The sequence below is a fragment of the Narcine bancroftii genome, chromosome 2 (genome assembly GCF_036971445.1).
Source record: "Narcine bancroftii isolate sNarBan1 chromosome 2, sNarBan1.hap1, whole genome shotgun sequence".
In the NCBI taxonomy this organism is placed as follows: Eukaryota; Metazoa; Chordata; class Chondrichthyes; order Torpediniformes; family Narcinidae; genus Narcine; species Narcine bancroftii.
Genome location: NC_091470.1, coordinates 241,964,327 through 241,980,975, shown reverse-complemented (window position 1 = coordinate 241,980,975; position 16,649 = coordinate 241,964,327). Strand labels below are relative to the sequence as shown.

Genomic DNA, 16,649 nt, shown 5'->3' with positions numbered 1-16,649 from the left:
CCAGGAAGAGCTGGTTGAAACAGAAAGCTCCAGAGCAGTGGATGGCTGGAAGTGCTATCTGTCTGATGTTTCTCTTGGAATAAGAGGAACAGAAAGGGACTCTGTGGTAGCCTGAATGAAAGAGGTTATTATCTGGAGAACCCTGATGGGGCAAGTTTCATCAGCGAGATATTAAGGTGATTAATGATGGTACTTCAGTTGTGGACATCCTGGAACAACAAATCTCTCTTTGCAAACCCTACAAGAACCTTCCTGAGTGGTAAATATTTACCTTTCGAGCACCAAAGCATGGTGAACTTTATACATGTTAAATTCTGTGCACAGTATAAGAATTGCCTGCAACCAGAGAACTTGGAAGAAGAAATGAGATTGAACTGTGAACCAAAGAACTTTTCTTAAATTTACACACACATCATACACGTGCGCTTAGAATTAGAAGCGGGTTAATTTGGGTTAGTTAAGTATAGAGATAAGTTAAAGTTGCGTTCTATTTTCATGTTTAAAGTTAATTAAAAATAACTTTTGTTTAAGTAACCATTTGTCATGGTGGATATCTATTGCTGCTGGATTTTGGGGTCCTTTGGGCTCGAAACAGATGAAATACTGTCTATTTGCCTGGATGGTGCACACTTAGGGAAAAAAAGGATGTCAATCAAGGCAAAGCAATTCATTTGACCAGCAGCCAGTCTATCACCTTAATTGTTCTTTCCCACTATCACCTATGGGCTTGAGTATGTGCTATCTCGAAGGTCCAGGTGTAACTTGCAAAGGCTTTGACAGTACTTCTGCAAACCTATGGCTTTTTCCTTCTTTAAAAGCCAAAGACAGTTTGCTTATCATAGCAATTCCCAGTTGTTAAGTCACACAGTACCCTGCCTTGGAAATATATTAGCATTCCTTTGCCATTACTGGGTTATCCATTACTGGATGATATAAACAGTAACCACCTTCTCAAGGACAACAATTGATAAGGGAATACATGCCTGCAGTAATACCACATCTCATAAGTGAATAGAAACTTAGGTAGACCAAGGGTATATATTTTTTTTAAATTTGATTGAGAATATCATTTTTGCATGAACGAGTATGTCCATATCTGATCCGATTTTGAAGGGAAGCTCAATACTGAAGATGATGATTGCCCCAAAGCCATCATGAATCCAGCAGCAATGGATCCTTTTACCAAATGTACATGCTCTCTGATTCATTCTTCTCAATTACATTCAACATCACTTACCAGGCAAAGAAGCATTGATGCAAACCCAGAAATCATGCTGAAAAACAACATTTTTAAAATTGTAAATCAATTTCAAAAATATTTTGATCACTTATTCATTAAATATTTCCAGCTGTGAAAGATAATATGTATTTCAATAAACAAATGGAACTGCAGGGAGCACTTTCCATAATGGTCTAAATGTCTGAAACCGCAACCACCTTTCAGTACTCACAGTAATATGCAGCAAGTAAAAAAGCATTTTCACATTAATTACAAATTATCACAATCTTCTTACCACAGACTCAGGACAGAAGCCAGGCAACCGCTGCAGGAGATATTTCAATCGAGCTTCACTTTTTGTTGATGTTAGCTGGTAACAAACATAATGCAACATTAAACACACACCAGATAAGGCATACAGTCTAAAGTTACAGCACAAGATTTTTACATTTGTTATGACATTATTATGGCCCATCAAATCCACTTGGGTACCAGTAGAGCAATTCCATCAGTCCAATTACTAATAACTCAAGCCTCAACCCATCTTCATTCCCTTATGTGCCATGACAACCCTTTTCAATTCTTTTGCCATTTTCTTGTTCAAAGGAGAAAAAAAAAAATTAAAAGTAGTCAGGACAAGTGAGCCTTTTAACCTGTAAAACTGGGACGCAAGGAAAAACAGGAACACCTTGCAAAATCTGCCAGGTCACTTGGAGAATTTGCAAATTCCACACATATAGGATTGAATATGTTACTCCAAGGCTACAAGACAATACAAACTACTGATGTACTAAACTACCCAATATTCCATAAGATTCTTGTATTTATCCAGTATTCATGTATCTGGAATTCTCATCCAAGTAGCAAAAGTTTGATTTTATGAAAACATAAAACAGTGAATTTTATTTCAAGTGCTGTTCAAAATAATAGTATAAAATAACTTGTATATGTAAGGAGATGTCAGACTAAAATGTATGACTGAGCACAGATTGAGAAATTGCTTCGCTGAACACCTTCACTTTGTCCGCACCAGTAACAGAGACCTCCCAGTAACCAATCATTTCAGTTCTGTGTCACATTCCCATACTCATATGTCTCTCTATGGCCTTATGTACTATCCCATTAAGACTACCCACAAATTGGACGAATAACACTTGATTTTCTATCTGGGCTCTCTCCAGCCAGATGGCATTAACATCGCCTTTTCTGACTTCTGCTAACCTGCTCTCCTCTTCCCTTCCCAGTTCTCCCTCCTTTCCACCTCTATTTACCAAGCCATCCCTTTGATTGCTGCTGTCCTCTCCTTCCCTCCTCCACCTATCACCTCCAGCCTTTGCGATACACACCTCCACCCTTGACTCTTTTGCTCGGACGCCTATCGACATTTTTCCATCCCTTTAAGGGCTCTAACCTGAAAGGACAGTTATGTCTTTTTACCTTTGCTTTATAAAGGACACTGCTTGACCTGCTGAGTTTCTCCAGCATTGTGTTTTTACTGCATGACATGCAGTACTGATGATTCTCACAAAACTGGCATTTTCTTGCAACCAACATTCCCCAATCCCCAATGAATGAGAATAATATTGTATAATTAAAATACGAGTATAGAAGCAAAAAATTATTTTGAGGACATCACAATTTTCAAAAATTATTCAATTTCTGAATATAAATAAGTAAAGTGACATAAGGTTTTCTTCTGACAAACAGTTAAGAGGTTACAATTTTTTTTCCCCCACTGTTCATGCAACCGAGACATGGCATTAGGGAAAATAGCCGCACTGGTGAAACGACAGCGCTGCCATTTGTGCAGACCAGCAGAGAGCGGAGACACAGCGCTCCTGCGGGGTTCACCACCCAGTCCAACTCCCATCAGTTCCATACATGTTTTAAATGGGCCATTAATGAGCCAATAGTAGTTTTATTTAAAATCCATCGATTGTGGCCAAGATGGAAACGCCTACAATCTGCATCAGCCACGAGGTGTTGGGAGACTCTGGAAGCAGAGGACTGGTATAGTGCACCAGAAAACTGGAAGACCCCACCCCCCCAATCTGAGAAAGAGAAGCAGAGGAGACAACCCACAGAACAGTGACCTTGAAAGAGGCCCAATGAGGAACACCCAGGTCGTGGGCTGTTGGAGACTCAAGGAGAGGAACCCATGCAGGCTGCCGGCAAGGGACTCACACCAGGCAGAAGACTGCTGGAGACTAGCTGAAGGGTTATCAGGTATCAGAACTGGGTTTCAAGAAGGTGCTGAAGAGTTCAGGTCTGGAGCTCAGGTTGCTGACAGCTTGGACTAAACTGTGTGTCTGTGTAAGTTGCAGGAGGCTGGAAGTTAATTCATGGACACTCAGTGACCCTGGGGGAAACTCTCTTTTGCTTCTCTTTCTCTGACTGTAAGAGGCACTTCAGGCAATCTTTGCCAATGGTGAATCTGTTTGCCTTACAGCTGATAAAAAGCAATTTCATGTAATATGACACTTTTTATTATGTGACAATAAACTGAATCTTGAAATCAAAGTAATTCCTTTTCTCTTTGGACACTAAATCATTTTACAGCTCTGCCTTCCATACTAGAATCTCTGGCAAACTCATCCCCAAACTTCGAGAAGCTGTCCTCACTGGGACTCAACACCCATCTCTGTAACTGGATTTTGGGTTCCCTAGTGGAAAGACCAGTCTGTCTGGGTTGGCAGCAGAATGTCGAGCACCATCACATTGAGCACTGGCACATCTCAGAGCTGTGTGTTCAGCCTGCTCCTGTTCACGCTGATGCACGACTGCATCACCAGATCCAGCTCCAACTCTAAAAGGCATCAAATTTACAAATGACATGACTGTAGTTGGCCTCATCAGCAACAATGTGTCGCACTACAAAGAGGTGGAAAAGCTCGTGAAATGGTGCAAGAATAACAACCCAAATCTCAATATAGACAAAACAAAGATGATTGAGGACTTGAGGAGGACCAGAGAAAACCACCCTCCACTACATATTAATAATTCAGTAGCAGAGAGAGCAGAGAGTACCAAGTTCTTCAGAGTCCACTTAAGAATTGACCCATCCTGAACACACGTCTCCTCACTGGTCAGGAAAGTACAAAAGAAATAGTATTTCCCAAGAAGACTGAGGCAGGCAAGGTTAATGGCCACCATGCTGTCAACTTTCTAAAGGAGCTCAGCTGAAAGCATCCTGGCCAGCTGCTCTAGAGCGGTGGTTCCCAACCTTTTACTTTCCACTCGCATACCACTTTAAGTATTCCCTATGCCATAAGTGTTCTGTGATTAATAAGGGATTACTTAAGGTGGTATGTGGGTGGAAAGAAAAAGGTTGAAAACCACTGTTTTAATCATTCCAAATTGATTCATTATGTGCACAGTTTCATAACTCCAAAGGAAATGGGCCAATGACAATTTTTCTCAAGCAAAATATTTAAGTAATAATTGGGTCTAGAGCAGTGATTCTCAACCTTCCCTTCCTACTCACATACCACCTTAAATAATCCCTTACTAATCACAGAACACTTATGGCATAGGGAATACTTAAAGTGGTATGTGAGTGGAAAGTTAAAGGTTGGGAACCACTGCTCTAGTGCATTGGATTGGAAGTCAATTCACAGGACCATGAAAGTAGCAGAGAGGACTACTGGGGTCTCCCTGCCAACCTCCCCCACCAAATCAACGAGATCTTCCTGGATCATTGTTTGAAGAGGACTCACAAAATCATCAAGGACCCCTATCACTCAGCATCTTCCAGCTACTCATGTTGGGAAAGAGATAAAGGAATATCAGACCCAGAACCACCAGAGTAAGAAACAGCTTCTTCCCATGGGCAGTGACACTGCTGAGCAACTGATGAACTGCTCATACAAACACTCTGAAACTCTATTTATTAAACAGTTTATTTATTTTTATACATATATGTATCATTTGTCTGTATGTGTTTGCATGTTTTTGCACTGAGGACCGGAGAATGCCGTTTTGTCAGATTGTACTTACACAATCAGATGAAAATAAACTTGAACTGAGATCTTGGCCTCAATGCTCCCTCTACAACTGGATCCTTGACTTTCTGTCTAAAGAAACCATCAGTGAAGAAGGATAGCAACGTCTCATCACACAACATCAGCAATCTGCAAGGATGCACACTGAGCCCTCTCTGCAACTAAACCTGCACAGTCAAAATTCACTGGTGACACCATAGCTGTAGGCCACGTATCAAATCATGAGACAAATGCAGAGAGATTTAAATTCTTGTGGCAATGTACCAGGATAACGACCGATCTCTCATCATCGGCAAGACAAAGGAGTGGGGGCAGAGAGCATACTCTCCTTTCAAGTGAATAACTTAAAAGTTCAAGAATAAATATTTCCAATGATTTGTCCTGAGTCAACCATGTGGACAGTCAAAAAGTACACTGACACCTCTTTATAAGAGGACTAAGGAGGTTCGGCATATCCTCCAACCATTTCTCCAGATGCACCATCGTAAGTATACACACTGGATACAATACAGCGTACATCTCTGCTCCAGATTGGAAGCTGCGGTGGTGGTGAACGCAGCTGAGAACATCACACAAACTTCCCTCCCTTCAATGGTCTCCATCTACTGCCTAAGAAAAGCAGCCAACATACTGACGGGCTGCCCCTAACAATCATATTATCTGAAACATATCAAACAGAATTTACTCTCAGCATTTATGTTCATTCTCAACCTACCTTTTATTAACTTCTCCATCTCATTATTTCTAAAGCCATCTCACCACTAAATAAATTGTCTGGCTTATAATTCTGATCTTTAGTTTTCTTTCTTTACTAAAGAAGGTGGTAATGCTTACAGTCCACAGGTTACACCCCAACATCTGTCAGCTCTCTGACATTTCTATTATTTATGAATTAGCTATAAAGCTCTGCTGCTTCAAATTCAGTCTGGGTGGCCAATTTACCTTTTCTGAATACAGATGTCCAATTAATAAATGTCCAGTCTTCTGGCTTAAATATTAAAAGTGAAGTGAAAAATTATGACCAGCACAGTTTATTTACCTCCTTATCAATCAGAGATGTATCCAATTTTGACTGGTAACATAAGCATCAAGTTACCACCAGCCTTTCAGACATTTTTGTTTAAAATCTATTTTCAATCACATCAGGGTATCCTCGTGAATAGTTACAAAAGTGACTGTCAGAACATTCCTCTTGTGGTAACACAAGAACCCAAGAGGCTTAGACATCAACATCAGTGCCCAGAGTGAGACATTATGTGCAGAAGATAGCCTGCTTCAAAAGAGCAAGCAGTGGATACACTTCCTGAAAAGTCAAATTGGAAAAGGAATATTTGGCTGAATCACATCCCAAATAGAATTAGTCAACACTTTTCCTCCTTCTAACCTAGGACCAACGTGCTACATTAGCCTGACTGTACAAGATCAAGGCTCAATTCCAACCTAGAAAAGCTTGATTCTCATGCTAAGAGACAAACTGATCATTCTGTGAGATTTAACAAAGACAATTTCTCTCTCTCTCTCTGTGATAGAAATGTGATCAGCAAGGACAGAGCAGTTAAGACCAATTCCAATAACTCCTACTGCTGACAATATGCTTGGAGCATTGTCATAATCAACTCGTTTCAGATGGACATGGTTGCTGTTTCCAATCCTTTTTATGTGAACCTGGTCTGACACTGCAAAATGTTGTTGGACAATGAGATCTGGGGGCAAAAGTGTATGAAACACAAAGGTTTGGCATGTAGACACTGCATGCAATAATGGAGCATAGGCCTTCTATTTGCAAGTACAAAGTAAAAAGGTTTTATTCCATCTTAATGGGATGGTGGCTTGACAGCCTTACAACCTGACTCATCTGTACGATATCTTCCAACAAAGGTACACAAGACACTGGAAACTGTCAACCACTTCTCATATCTTAGGAATTACCTCTCAGTGAAGGTAGATATTCACAATCAAGATCAGTAAAACCATCCAGCATTTTAGTCAAATGAGGAAAAGAGCATCTCAGAACCTCAAATCTGGTACATAATTCATTGTCTACTGGGCAGCAGCAATTCCTGCTCTCCAAAAATGCTACTGAGGCCTGGACTACCTATGGAGGCACATTAAAGGCAATGGAAAGATATAAGCATTATTTCCACAAAATCATTCAAACTAAAAAGGATAAAAAATGTTGGTTTCATCTCCCAGGCCACATTCTCAACAAGGCACTAGTTACACCCAATCAAGTCTGTTGGTTTAGCTACATTGCTCAAAGAAACATTACTGCATTCCTTAAACAGATTATTTTTCTCCCAAGCGTTGTCACAGGAAGGGATTGCCAGCCAGATAAAATAAATATTCCATCACATTCCCAAAGCTTACTGGTAACCCTCAGCCAACAGCCACATGAAGGAGAAATAGTTCGGATGACATTAATAACTGTAGGTCTATGAATCATGTGGTAAAGAAATGCAGAGTAATCAGCAAAAGTTTTACACCATCTCTAAATTATCTAACTGCACACCCATCAGGCATCTCTCCTGGTCCATCTTTGGACCACATTTGCCCCAAAACAACAGTAAAACAAAGTCATCATCAAACCTAAGTCAATAGCATACAGCGCGGGTGCTGTAATTATCCAAATAGACAAACCAAATGGTTCACTGACATTGGTACTCTTAAAAACAAAACAAAAAAAAAATCACAGAAGTATGATTTCCACCACAAGCAGAATGTGAAGTGTGGGTGAAATAGAGAAAGGTGGTAATGGATTTTGCTCAGTTTTAACCCACCTTTGGCGAAAAAAGATATCTACTCAGCAAATCTTCCAATTGCATAGAATATGTAGAAAACAAGCAACTTGTTTATTCAAGTTTCACAGACATTTCAGGTAATTGGGGGATGTTCAGTTGAACCCTCTTTACAGGAAAGATTTCAGAAACACAGGGAGAAATCTCAGATATTTAGAGTAAAACTAGGTTGATTAAGGGAGCCTGTATGAATTTGTTAAAAGACAAATCATATCTGACTGAATCACAGGATAGAGATTTCCTCAATTGTCTCAATTAAAAGTTAATTACATTAGGTTTGAATAGCAGATTTCCTTCCATGAAGGAGATGGGTGAATTTTTTTACATGACAACATGATAACTGCAATTCGCCCATCTTCACAATCACTCCACAGCAGATGCAATATTGATGGCTTTCCACTCAGCTCTGGATCACCTTGAAAACAGCAATTCATACATATGGCTGCTCTTCATCAACTACAGTTCAGCCTTCAACACCATTATTCCCTCAGTGCTGGTCAAGAATCGACAAACACTAGGTCTCTGTACCCCACTCTGCAATTGGATTCTTGACTTTCTCATTGGAAGACCAGTCATACCAATTGGAAACAATGTCTCCTCCTCACTGATTATCAACACAGGCATACCCTAAGGATGCATGCTTAGCCAACTGCTCTACTCATTATACACTCATGACTGTGTAGCCATGCACAATTCCAATGCTATCTACAAGTTTGTCAATGATGCCACAGTTGTCGGCAGAATCTCAAACGGTCATGAGGAAGTGAACAGGAGGGAGATAGATCAGCTCTGAGTGGTGCCACATCAACAACCTTGCACTCAACGTTATCAAAACCAAGGAGATGATTGTGGACTTCAGGAGGAAATCAGGGGAACTCAACCCAGTCCTCAATGAGGGTTCAGTAGTGGAGAAGATCAAGAACTTCAAATTCTGGGTGTTAACATCTCAGAGGATCTGTCCTGGAGCCTCCATGTCAATGCACATGAAGAAGGCTCGTCAGCATCTATACTTTGTGAGGTGTTTGAGAAGATTCAGTACTCTCGAAAACTTCTACAGGTATACTGTGGAGAGCATTCTGGCTGGTTGCATCACTGTCTGATATGGAGGCACCAAATCTCAGGTCAAGAGAAAACTCCAGAGGGTTGTTAACGTGGCCTGTAACATCATAGGCACCAGACTTCACTCCATCAAGGTCATCTACACGAGGTGGTGTCTTAAAAAAGCAGTCTCTATCTTCAAAAACCCGCACCATTCAGGCCATGCCCTTTTCACGATGCTATTGGGGAAAAAGGTACAGGAGCCTAAAGACAACGACAAGGACAGCTTCTTCCCCACTGCAATCATATTCCTGAATGATCAATGAACCAAAGGCACTGCCTTACTTTGACTTTCTGTGCATTTTTTTTTGGAAAGGTGGTTTATAAGAACATTTGCACTGAAATTCTGCTACAAAACAATGAATTTTGTGACCTGTTCATGACAATAAATTCTGATTCTGAACTCTGCAGTAACCATTGTGTTTTTTTCTAAATGTTGTAACTGAATAAATCTGAATTTTAAATTTAGTGATGAAATTCAGTTCATATCTCTCAATCGTCAAGAATTCTGTCTGCTAGTCCAGTTAATTAACTACTGTGCAATCACATCACTAACCATAACAAGTCTTAAAAAGAATGCAAACTGCTGCCCAAAGATTGGGCCAACATTGCTGAGGGATGCAGAAGACAGACACAGAGATCACCAGATAGGTGACTTATAAATGGTTTCCACATCTTATGTCCATCTCATTTCCCTTCTTTAACTTATCAGTGCCTAGCCTCAAAGTTTAAAAAATTGCAGTGATTCTTGCTGAGCTGGAGTCAGCTCTGATGTTGTCAGTGAAACTCGAGTCTCAAGCTTTAACATTGCACTCTCAAACACAAATGTGAAGTTTTCCGAGAGACGGAAAGCTTTGCATCTGTCATCGCATTCCTCTAATCAACTCCATATGGAAAGTGCTTCTCCAATCCTTTGCCAGCTCAGACCTGGCACGGGATCAGAGACTTCATTGATTAAAATGGAGGTTCCAGCCCTGCAGATGTTTCTTGTTGATTATTAATTTAATGTGTTTAATTTCTTCCGAGTTGTTAATTACATTTTTAATTTTCTATTTTTTTATTCCTTCAATTTCAGTATTTGGGCATCACCAGCAAGGCACTAACCAAAATTCCTTCAACAAAGCAGTGGCAAGCCACTTCCTTGAACTACTGAAGACTAATAGCTGGAGAGATCTATGATTTAGACTCAATCACAATAAAGGATCCCTGTGATACACTTTGGCCTGGAGGTCTGGCAGGTGGTGGTGCTCCCATCCCACTGCTGCTTTTATGCTTCTTGGAGTTGAGGTAACTGTCAGAGTAGCCTAAGCAAGCAACTGCGATACATTTAACAGACATTCTGCAGCCAATAAATTTTCTTATGGCAATTTGCCTTAAAATGCCAATTTGCCTTAAAATGCCAATCAAGTGGCTTCATTCCAAATCTTAGTGAACTTCTTGAGAACAGTTTGCGCAGCAGCATTCATCCACACATTCCATCACCCTCCAGTACCATAAGGACAGTTGAAAGGGGATCATGGGATGAGTCACTCTTCTGAAATGCCAAGTCCAGAATGGTTCTTCCAACCAATTTATGGTATTATGCTTTAATTTTAAAGTGCTCTGAATGTCTGTTTGAGGGGCTGGTCTCAATGTGAGGATGTTCTTCTACTCCACCTGACACGAGGACATTAACTACAACATCATCAGAATGGGCCCAGGTCTGGCTGGGGTGTGGGTTATGGTCTAGTCAACCAGTCTAAGGAAACATTGTAAATTATCCAACAGAACAACACATTCTAAGATGCAACTCCCCTCTAATAGCTCAAAGCCTTTCAAATGTCTAGAACACACAAATCCAAGGGAAATGGAATACTCTCCTATAGTTTAGATGAACAAGGTTATCAAAGATTATGGGGAGAAAACAGAAGAATGGGGGAAGAAATAAAAACATCACCCATGATTCAAATGGCAGAGAAAACTCAAAAGGCCAAATGGCCTCATTATGCTCCCAACTTTGTTTTATACAATTGCAGGGTCAATGGTTTTCAAGAAGCACAACACCATTTGACATCCAATCAGCTACCCAAAATATTCACTCCTTCGACAATCACCACATCTATTGGCTGCCATATATATCGTCTACCAAATGTCAAAACAATGAAAGTCCTTCAATGTTGGTGCAAGACATGGGGCGCCAGCATACCTTGAAATCAGCTGTTCACATTCAGACCACTCATGTGCAATCAGAGTGTCTATAGGCAGTAAATCTGGGTGGAGTGTGAAAATTTTAACCTCCTATTCTGCCTGGTGAGGACATTAACTAAAACAGGACCAGATCTCCTGGGGTGAGAGTGATAGCCAAAACTGAACTCCATTTCCTCTTGTCAATCAGAACAAGGGGAGACTGAAATTGATCCAACAAAATGCACATCCTCTCTCATTAAACTGGAAACACCTGAGATGCAAATTCCAATGACTACCAATATATGGAATGCTGAGTCCCAACAGCTGATCTTAAAAGGCCTAATAACCTTAAATTAGCCATTTTGAGCTGGATCCAGTAAGGAATATTATATGGTCATCATTTCAGAATGCACTGAATTCCTTAAAAAAATTCAGTGCTCAGGGGTTAAAACAATTTAGAGATCAAGTTCTTTGTTCAAAAAGAATAAACATCACTGGGGAGCAACTATTCATTGCACACTGAAGGTTGTAAAATGAACTATGGATTTGTCATAACCTTAAACAGACTTAAGGGAGCCCAAAGAATCTTTGCCAAATGGAAAAACACATTTAGAGTGAGAAAAGAGTAGAACACTATATTTAAAGTTTCAATTGCTTCTGAAGCAACAGAGAGAGAACGAAAAGGAGAATGGAAAGTTGCATCCTGGAGGATTCATTCACTGAGGCAATATGGGTAAACTCAGGAATAAGAAAGGTGCAATCAATTTGATGGGGTTAAACTGCAGACCTCCCAATAGCCAGCAGGTGTTAGAGTAAAAGATACTCCGGTAGATCGTGGAAAGATGCGAAAGCAGGTGTTGTAGTTGGTGATTTCAACTTCCTAATATTGATTGGGAACCCCTTAATGGGACAATTTGATTTGTGCATCCAAGAAAGCTTCTTGTTAAATCTGTTGATCCAACCAGGAAAGTGGCCATTTTAGACATTGTACTGGGAAATGAAGCTGGCCAAATGATCACAATAGGACAGCATTTTAGGAACAGTGATCATAACACCACAAGTTTTCAGTTATAAATAAGGATAAGGAAAATACTAAACTGAGGAAATATAATTACAACAATATTAGGCAGAAGCTGGGGTCAGGAGGTCAGGAGTAATAGTTATTGGCCAAGTCTACATCAGACTCTGGGAGTTGTTTTAAGGCCAGTTGGTCACGATTCAGGAACAACACATTCCTGTGAGGGGAGGAAAAAAAGACAAAAGGTGGAAAAGTTCTAGAACTGGTGAAAGATGTTACAAATTTAATTTTAAAAAATACATGTAATGTGCCATGAAATATCGTTGAGTAGATTAATGAAAATCCCAAGCTATTTATACATGCATTAAAAAGGACAAATAAGGAGAATGGCAGACTTTTCAAGGTCAAAAAAGGGGATTGATGGATGCAGCCAGAGGAAGTGGGCGACTTAAAACAAGTTCTGGGAGGACAATGATACCAGGAAGGGATCTGCTGATATTCTCGGACACTAAAGCTGGTGTTGGAGCTCTTGAAGACACAACCCAAGAACTGATGGTATCTATCTCAGGTTTCTGAGACAGGTGAGAGAATAAATTGCTGGGGCCTTGACAGAGAACTTTGTATTCTATTCCATCACAGCAAGGTGCAGAGAAGGTGCAGAGAACTGTTGTTGCCTTAAGAAAGGAAATAGGGACAAATTAGTACAGGTGCCTAACCTTTTATTCGGAATCGTCGCAGGACTGGACACCTGTCATTGTACAGAATAATTTTGATTTCTGTCCCTTTAAGCCCACCCAAGTCACACCATCCCTCCTCCCCCTTGCCCGCCCACATTGCACTACCGTCTATCACCCCCTCATCCGAGTCACGTTTCCATCTCTCTCCCCTCCACCTTACCAACCTGAGTTCCCCTGAACTGGTGCTGGTACAGAATTTTCAGCTGGGTGGAGGATTATGGTTAGCGACAAGGGCCATTGAATCACCGCAACGCTGGACGCGTGTCAGTATAAGCAATTGGGAGGTGCTTGTAAAGTAGCAGAACACAACGGGATACACAGGAGTTGAACTAGGGCCATGTTTGGTGCCAAACTCCATCTTTGATGAGCAGATGTCATCTACCTACTAAAGTTCTGGTTTTTGGAGGTTGCCAGTTTTCAGAATTCCAGATAAAAGGTTAGGCACCTGTAAATGATAGGCCAGTGAGCCTGACATCAATGGTTGGGAAATTATTGAAGATGCTTCTTAGGAGTAGGATCTTGTATCTGGAGAGGTTTGGATGTTACAGATATTCAGTGTAGATTTGTGCTGAAGTGGTCAAAGCTGATTGTGTTTTTTTGAGAATGGAACAAAGATGATACATGAATATCAGGCAGTGGATGCAACTTAAAGCATTCAGCAAAGCCCCTTCTGGTAGGCTGATCCAAAAGATTAAAGCACATAGCTTGTATGTATGGAACTTTAATTTATAGCAACTTTGCACCTGTAACGCATAACCCTGCTGCCACAAAGCAACAAGTTTTGTGACACGTTCATGACAATAAATTTGATTCTGATTCATGCGACTTTGTGGATTGGATTTAAAATTGGCTTGATCACAGAAGGAAGTAGTGGAGGAGTAACTAGTGATGTTCCACAAGGAAAATCTGGAGACCTTGTTGATTAAACATTTTGGAGGAAATTTTAAGTGGGCTAGTGAATTAGTGAATTTTTAGGCCACAAAAATTGGCAGAGTTGATTATGGCTGTTAAAGCATACTGCAGGATCTAGATCAAGTTGGAAATACAGTACAACTCAGATTATTCTCAGTTATCCAAAATTGTATCCGGCAGCACCGGGGCTCAGTGGGATGACCAGTGGTGGCCAGCATTTTTTTTTTGGTGAGAATTAAACATTATTTTAATGCTTAAACACTATTACAAGTGATTTTGTTGCTACTGGGCTGTTTTTAAAAAGACAGATTCTCCAAAGAATTTATCTGAAATGGGCCTGGTCCCATAATCAGAATTGTACTGTACAGGCAGATGGTGTTGCACTTCAGGTCAAATGTAAAAAACCTCTCAATAATTGGCATTGATGGAGAAAGGTATCCTGCAGTGCAAATCTGCATCTCCTACAAAGAGGCAACAACTTGCATGGGGTGGTAAGGAAGGCACTTTCATTAATTTAATTCTTTCACTGCAGCACTGAGCTTAACATACAAGCAGTTTATCATAGATATTGTACAAATGCACCAAAATTCTTTCTTACTTTAGCAAAGCAAATGCTTCACAAAGACTACAATATTTTACACAATTGAATTAAAGGGACAATAAATCCAAGATAGGATATATATTGTGTTATCCTGGTGCAAAAAAAGTGAATTTGCAATAGTGCAAACAGCCGTTCTGTGGTGTTGGAGCAGACCATTATTATTGCAATGATGGGAGGTTCAAAATCCTGATAGCTGTTCTTGAACTTTCATGTGCTGATCTTCAGACTTCTGTACCTTCGACCCAAAGGAAGCAATGAGATGAGATTGTGACCAGTGCTTTATGATGTTGGCTGCCTTCTTCATGCAGGGATTCACATAGAGGTCAGAATCTGGCTATGTTTGCTACTTTCTGCATTTCTGGACATTCAAACTCCCAAACCAGGCTGTGATGCAATCAGTAAGTATAATTTCCAGTATAGCTGCAGAACAGTCAACTGAGTAGTTTCCACAGTTGCCTCATTGTGTTGGCTCCAGGAGAGGCCTTTTGAAAGATGGTCACCCAGGAATTTGATGGTTCAATTCAAGCGAGCGAGCGAGAGAGAGAGAGAGAGATTCACAAAGCAAGTTTTTTTTAAAAAAAGGATCAGTGCTAAAGCATGCTGGCAGGCATGGTGATAGAAGTACATATGATAGCAATGTTTAAGAGGAATTTAGACAGGAGGGGAAAGGAAGGATATGGACCAATGCAGGCAGATTCTAAATTAAATTGTCATCTTGATCTGCACAAACATTGTTGACTTAGTCCATATTCTTCACGTGCTGTCACTGTCCAAAAATCCGTCAAAGTCAAGCTATAAAACAGACATATCTAGTTGAAACATCAGAACAAAATGCCAAGATCCAGCTTGCATTCAAAAATTACACCAATACTTTGGGAAAAACTCCTTCATTCTTTGGGGTGTTAAAAGATTCCAAAACACCTCCGCTCCCAGGTCAATGCAAGGGGAATGAAGGGTAACATCATCATTGCCCTATCTATCCTGTCTGTTCTTTGTTTCTTTTTACCTTGAGAATGCATTCCAGGTTCTCAAAAATTCATCCATAAATAAATGTTTGCACAAAAAAAAGCTATAAGCAACTTGAGGAACCCAAATCTTCAAGGGCCTTTGGCATAGTGTTAACAGCACAAGTAGTCCAAATATCCAGAAACTCACTTTGGCAGCTATGGAATGCAAATTTTATTCTCAATCGAGATTAGGGATTGCTTACAGGATGAAATTCACAATCCTGACCCACACTATCCCTATTCATTCTGTCCTATAACATCATTGCACTATTACCCCAACATTCAAACCAAGAAAGAATAAAACTAGATAGAGCACTTGGGTTGGCAGATCTCATGACTTCTGGTCAAACTTGGGGGGAAAAAAAAGGAGGGGGCATGCCACATGATGATGTGGGGTTAGACTGCAAATCCTTACTCTCCTCGAGAAAGTTAAAAACAGTCAAATTTAGCAAAACTAAAGAAAAATAGATAGAAGTATTGGAAGACCTGCAGAACAGTTTAAAATGGCACCAAAGAAAGAAAAGCCAGCTGTTACAGTACAAGAAACTGAGCAAGAAAAAGGTCGAGACAAAGACAAAAGGCCTATCTCGAGGAAGGATCCAGGAGCTGTTCAGAAGGTATGGCCTAGGGAAGACAAGCCAGGAGCTGGGGAGACCTTGGAAACCTGCAGTACAGGATCTCTCCAGACAATGGCTGTCCAACTCAGGTGAAGATGCGACTGTGCATGCATGACTGTGCATGCATGACATGCATGACTGTGCACAGATGCACAGAGCACAAAGAGGCAGCTTTTTTAAAAAAAGATTTCCAGTTTCAGTGAGTAAGACAACGAAAAGGAAGAACAGGAATTTTTGTTTATTCAAAGTTTCAAGGCCATACAGCTGGAGAAAATGAAAGAATCATTTATTTATGCAGCAGAAATGAAAATATATGGAATATTACCAACAAGATAGGAAGTGTATAATGGGAGAATTAAAAGGATATGGAGAGATTGTAGATAAAAGTTGAAAAAAATGATGCAGCAGGTGGATAAAAGATTTGAAGTTATTGATGAGAAAATTTAATGGTAATGAATTTGAAATTCAAGGCATTAAG

At 40.2% G+C, this 16,649-nt stretch overlaps 1 protein-coding gene across 13 annotated transcripts in view; it reads right to left on the bottom strand.

Annotated features, from left to right (window-relative positions):
* The window catches only part of reck (reversion-inducing-cysteine-rich protein with kazal motifs), a 198,153-nt gene that overhangs the window by 103,449 nt on the left and 78,055 nt on the right, over positions 1–16,649 (bottom strand). For all 13 annotated transcript variants that reach the window (XM_069920608.1, XM_069920610.1, XM_069920611.1 and 10 more), the window contains 2 exons: positions 1,515–1,589; positions 1,238–1,274 (listed from right to left, as the gene is read on the bottom strand). In XM_069920608.1, coding sequence (XP_069776709.1) covers positions 1,238–1,274; positions 1,515–1,589 — 112 coding nt within the window. The remainder of the gene's footprint in view (positions 1–1,237; positions 1,275–1,514; positions 1,590–16,649) is intronic.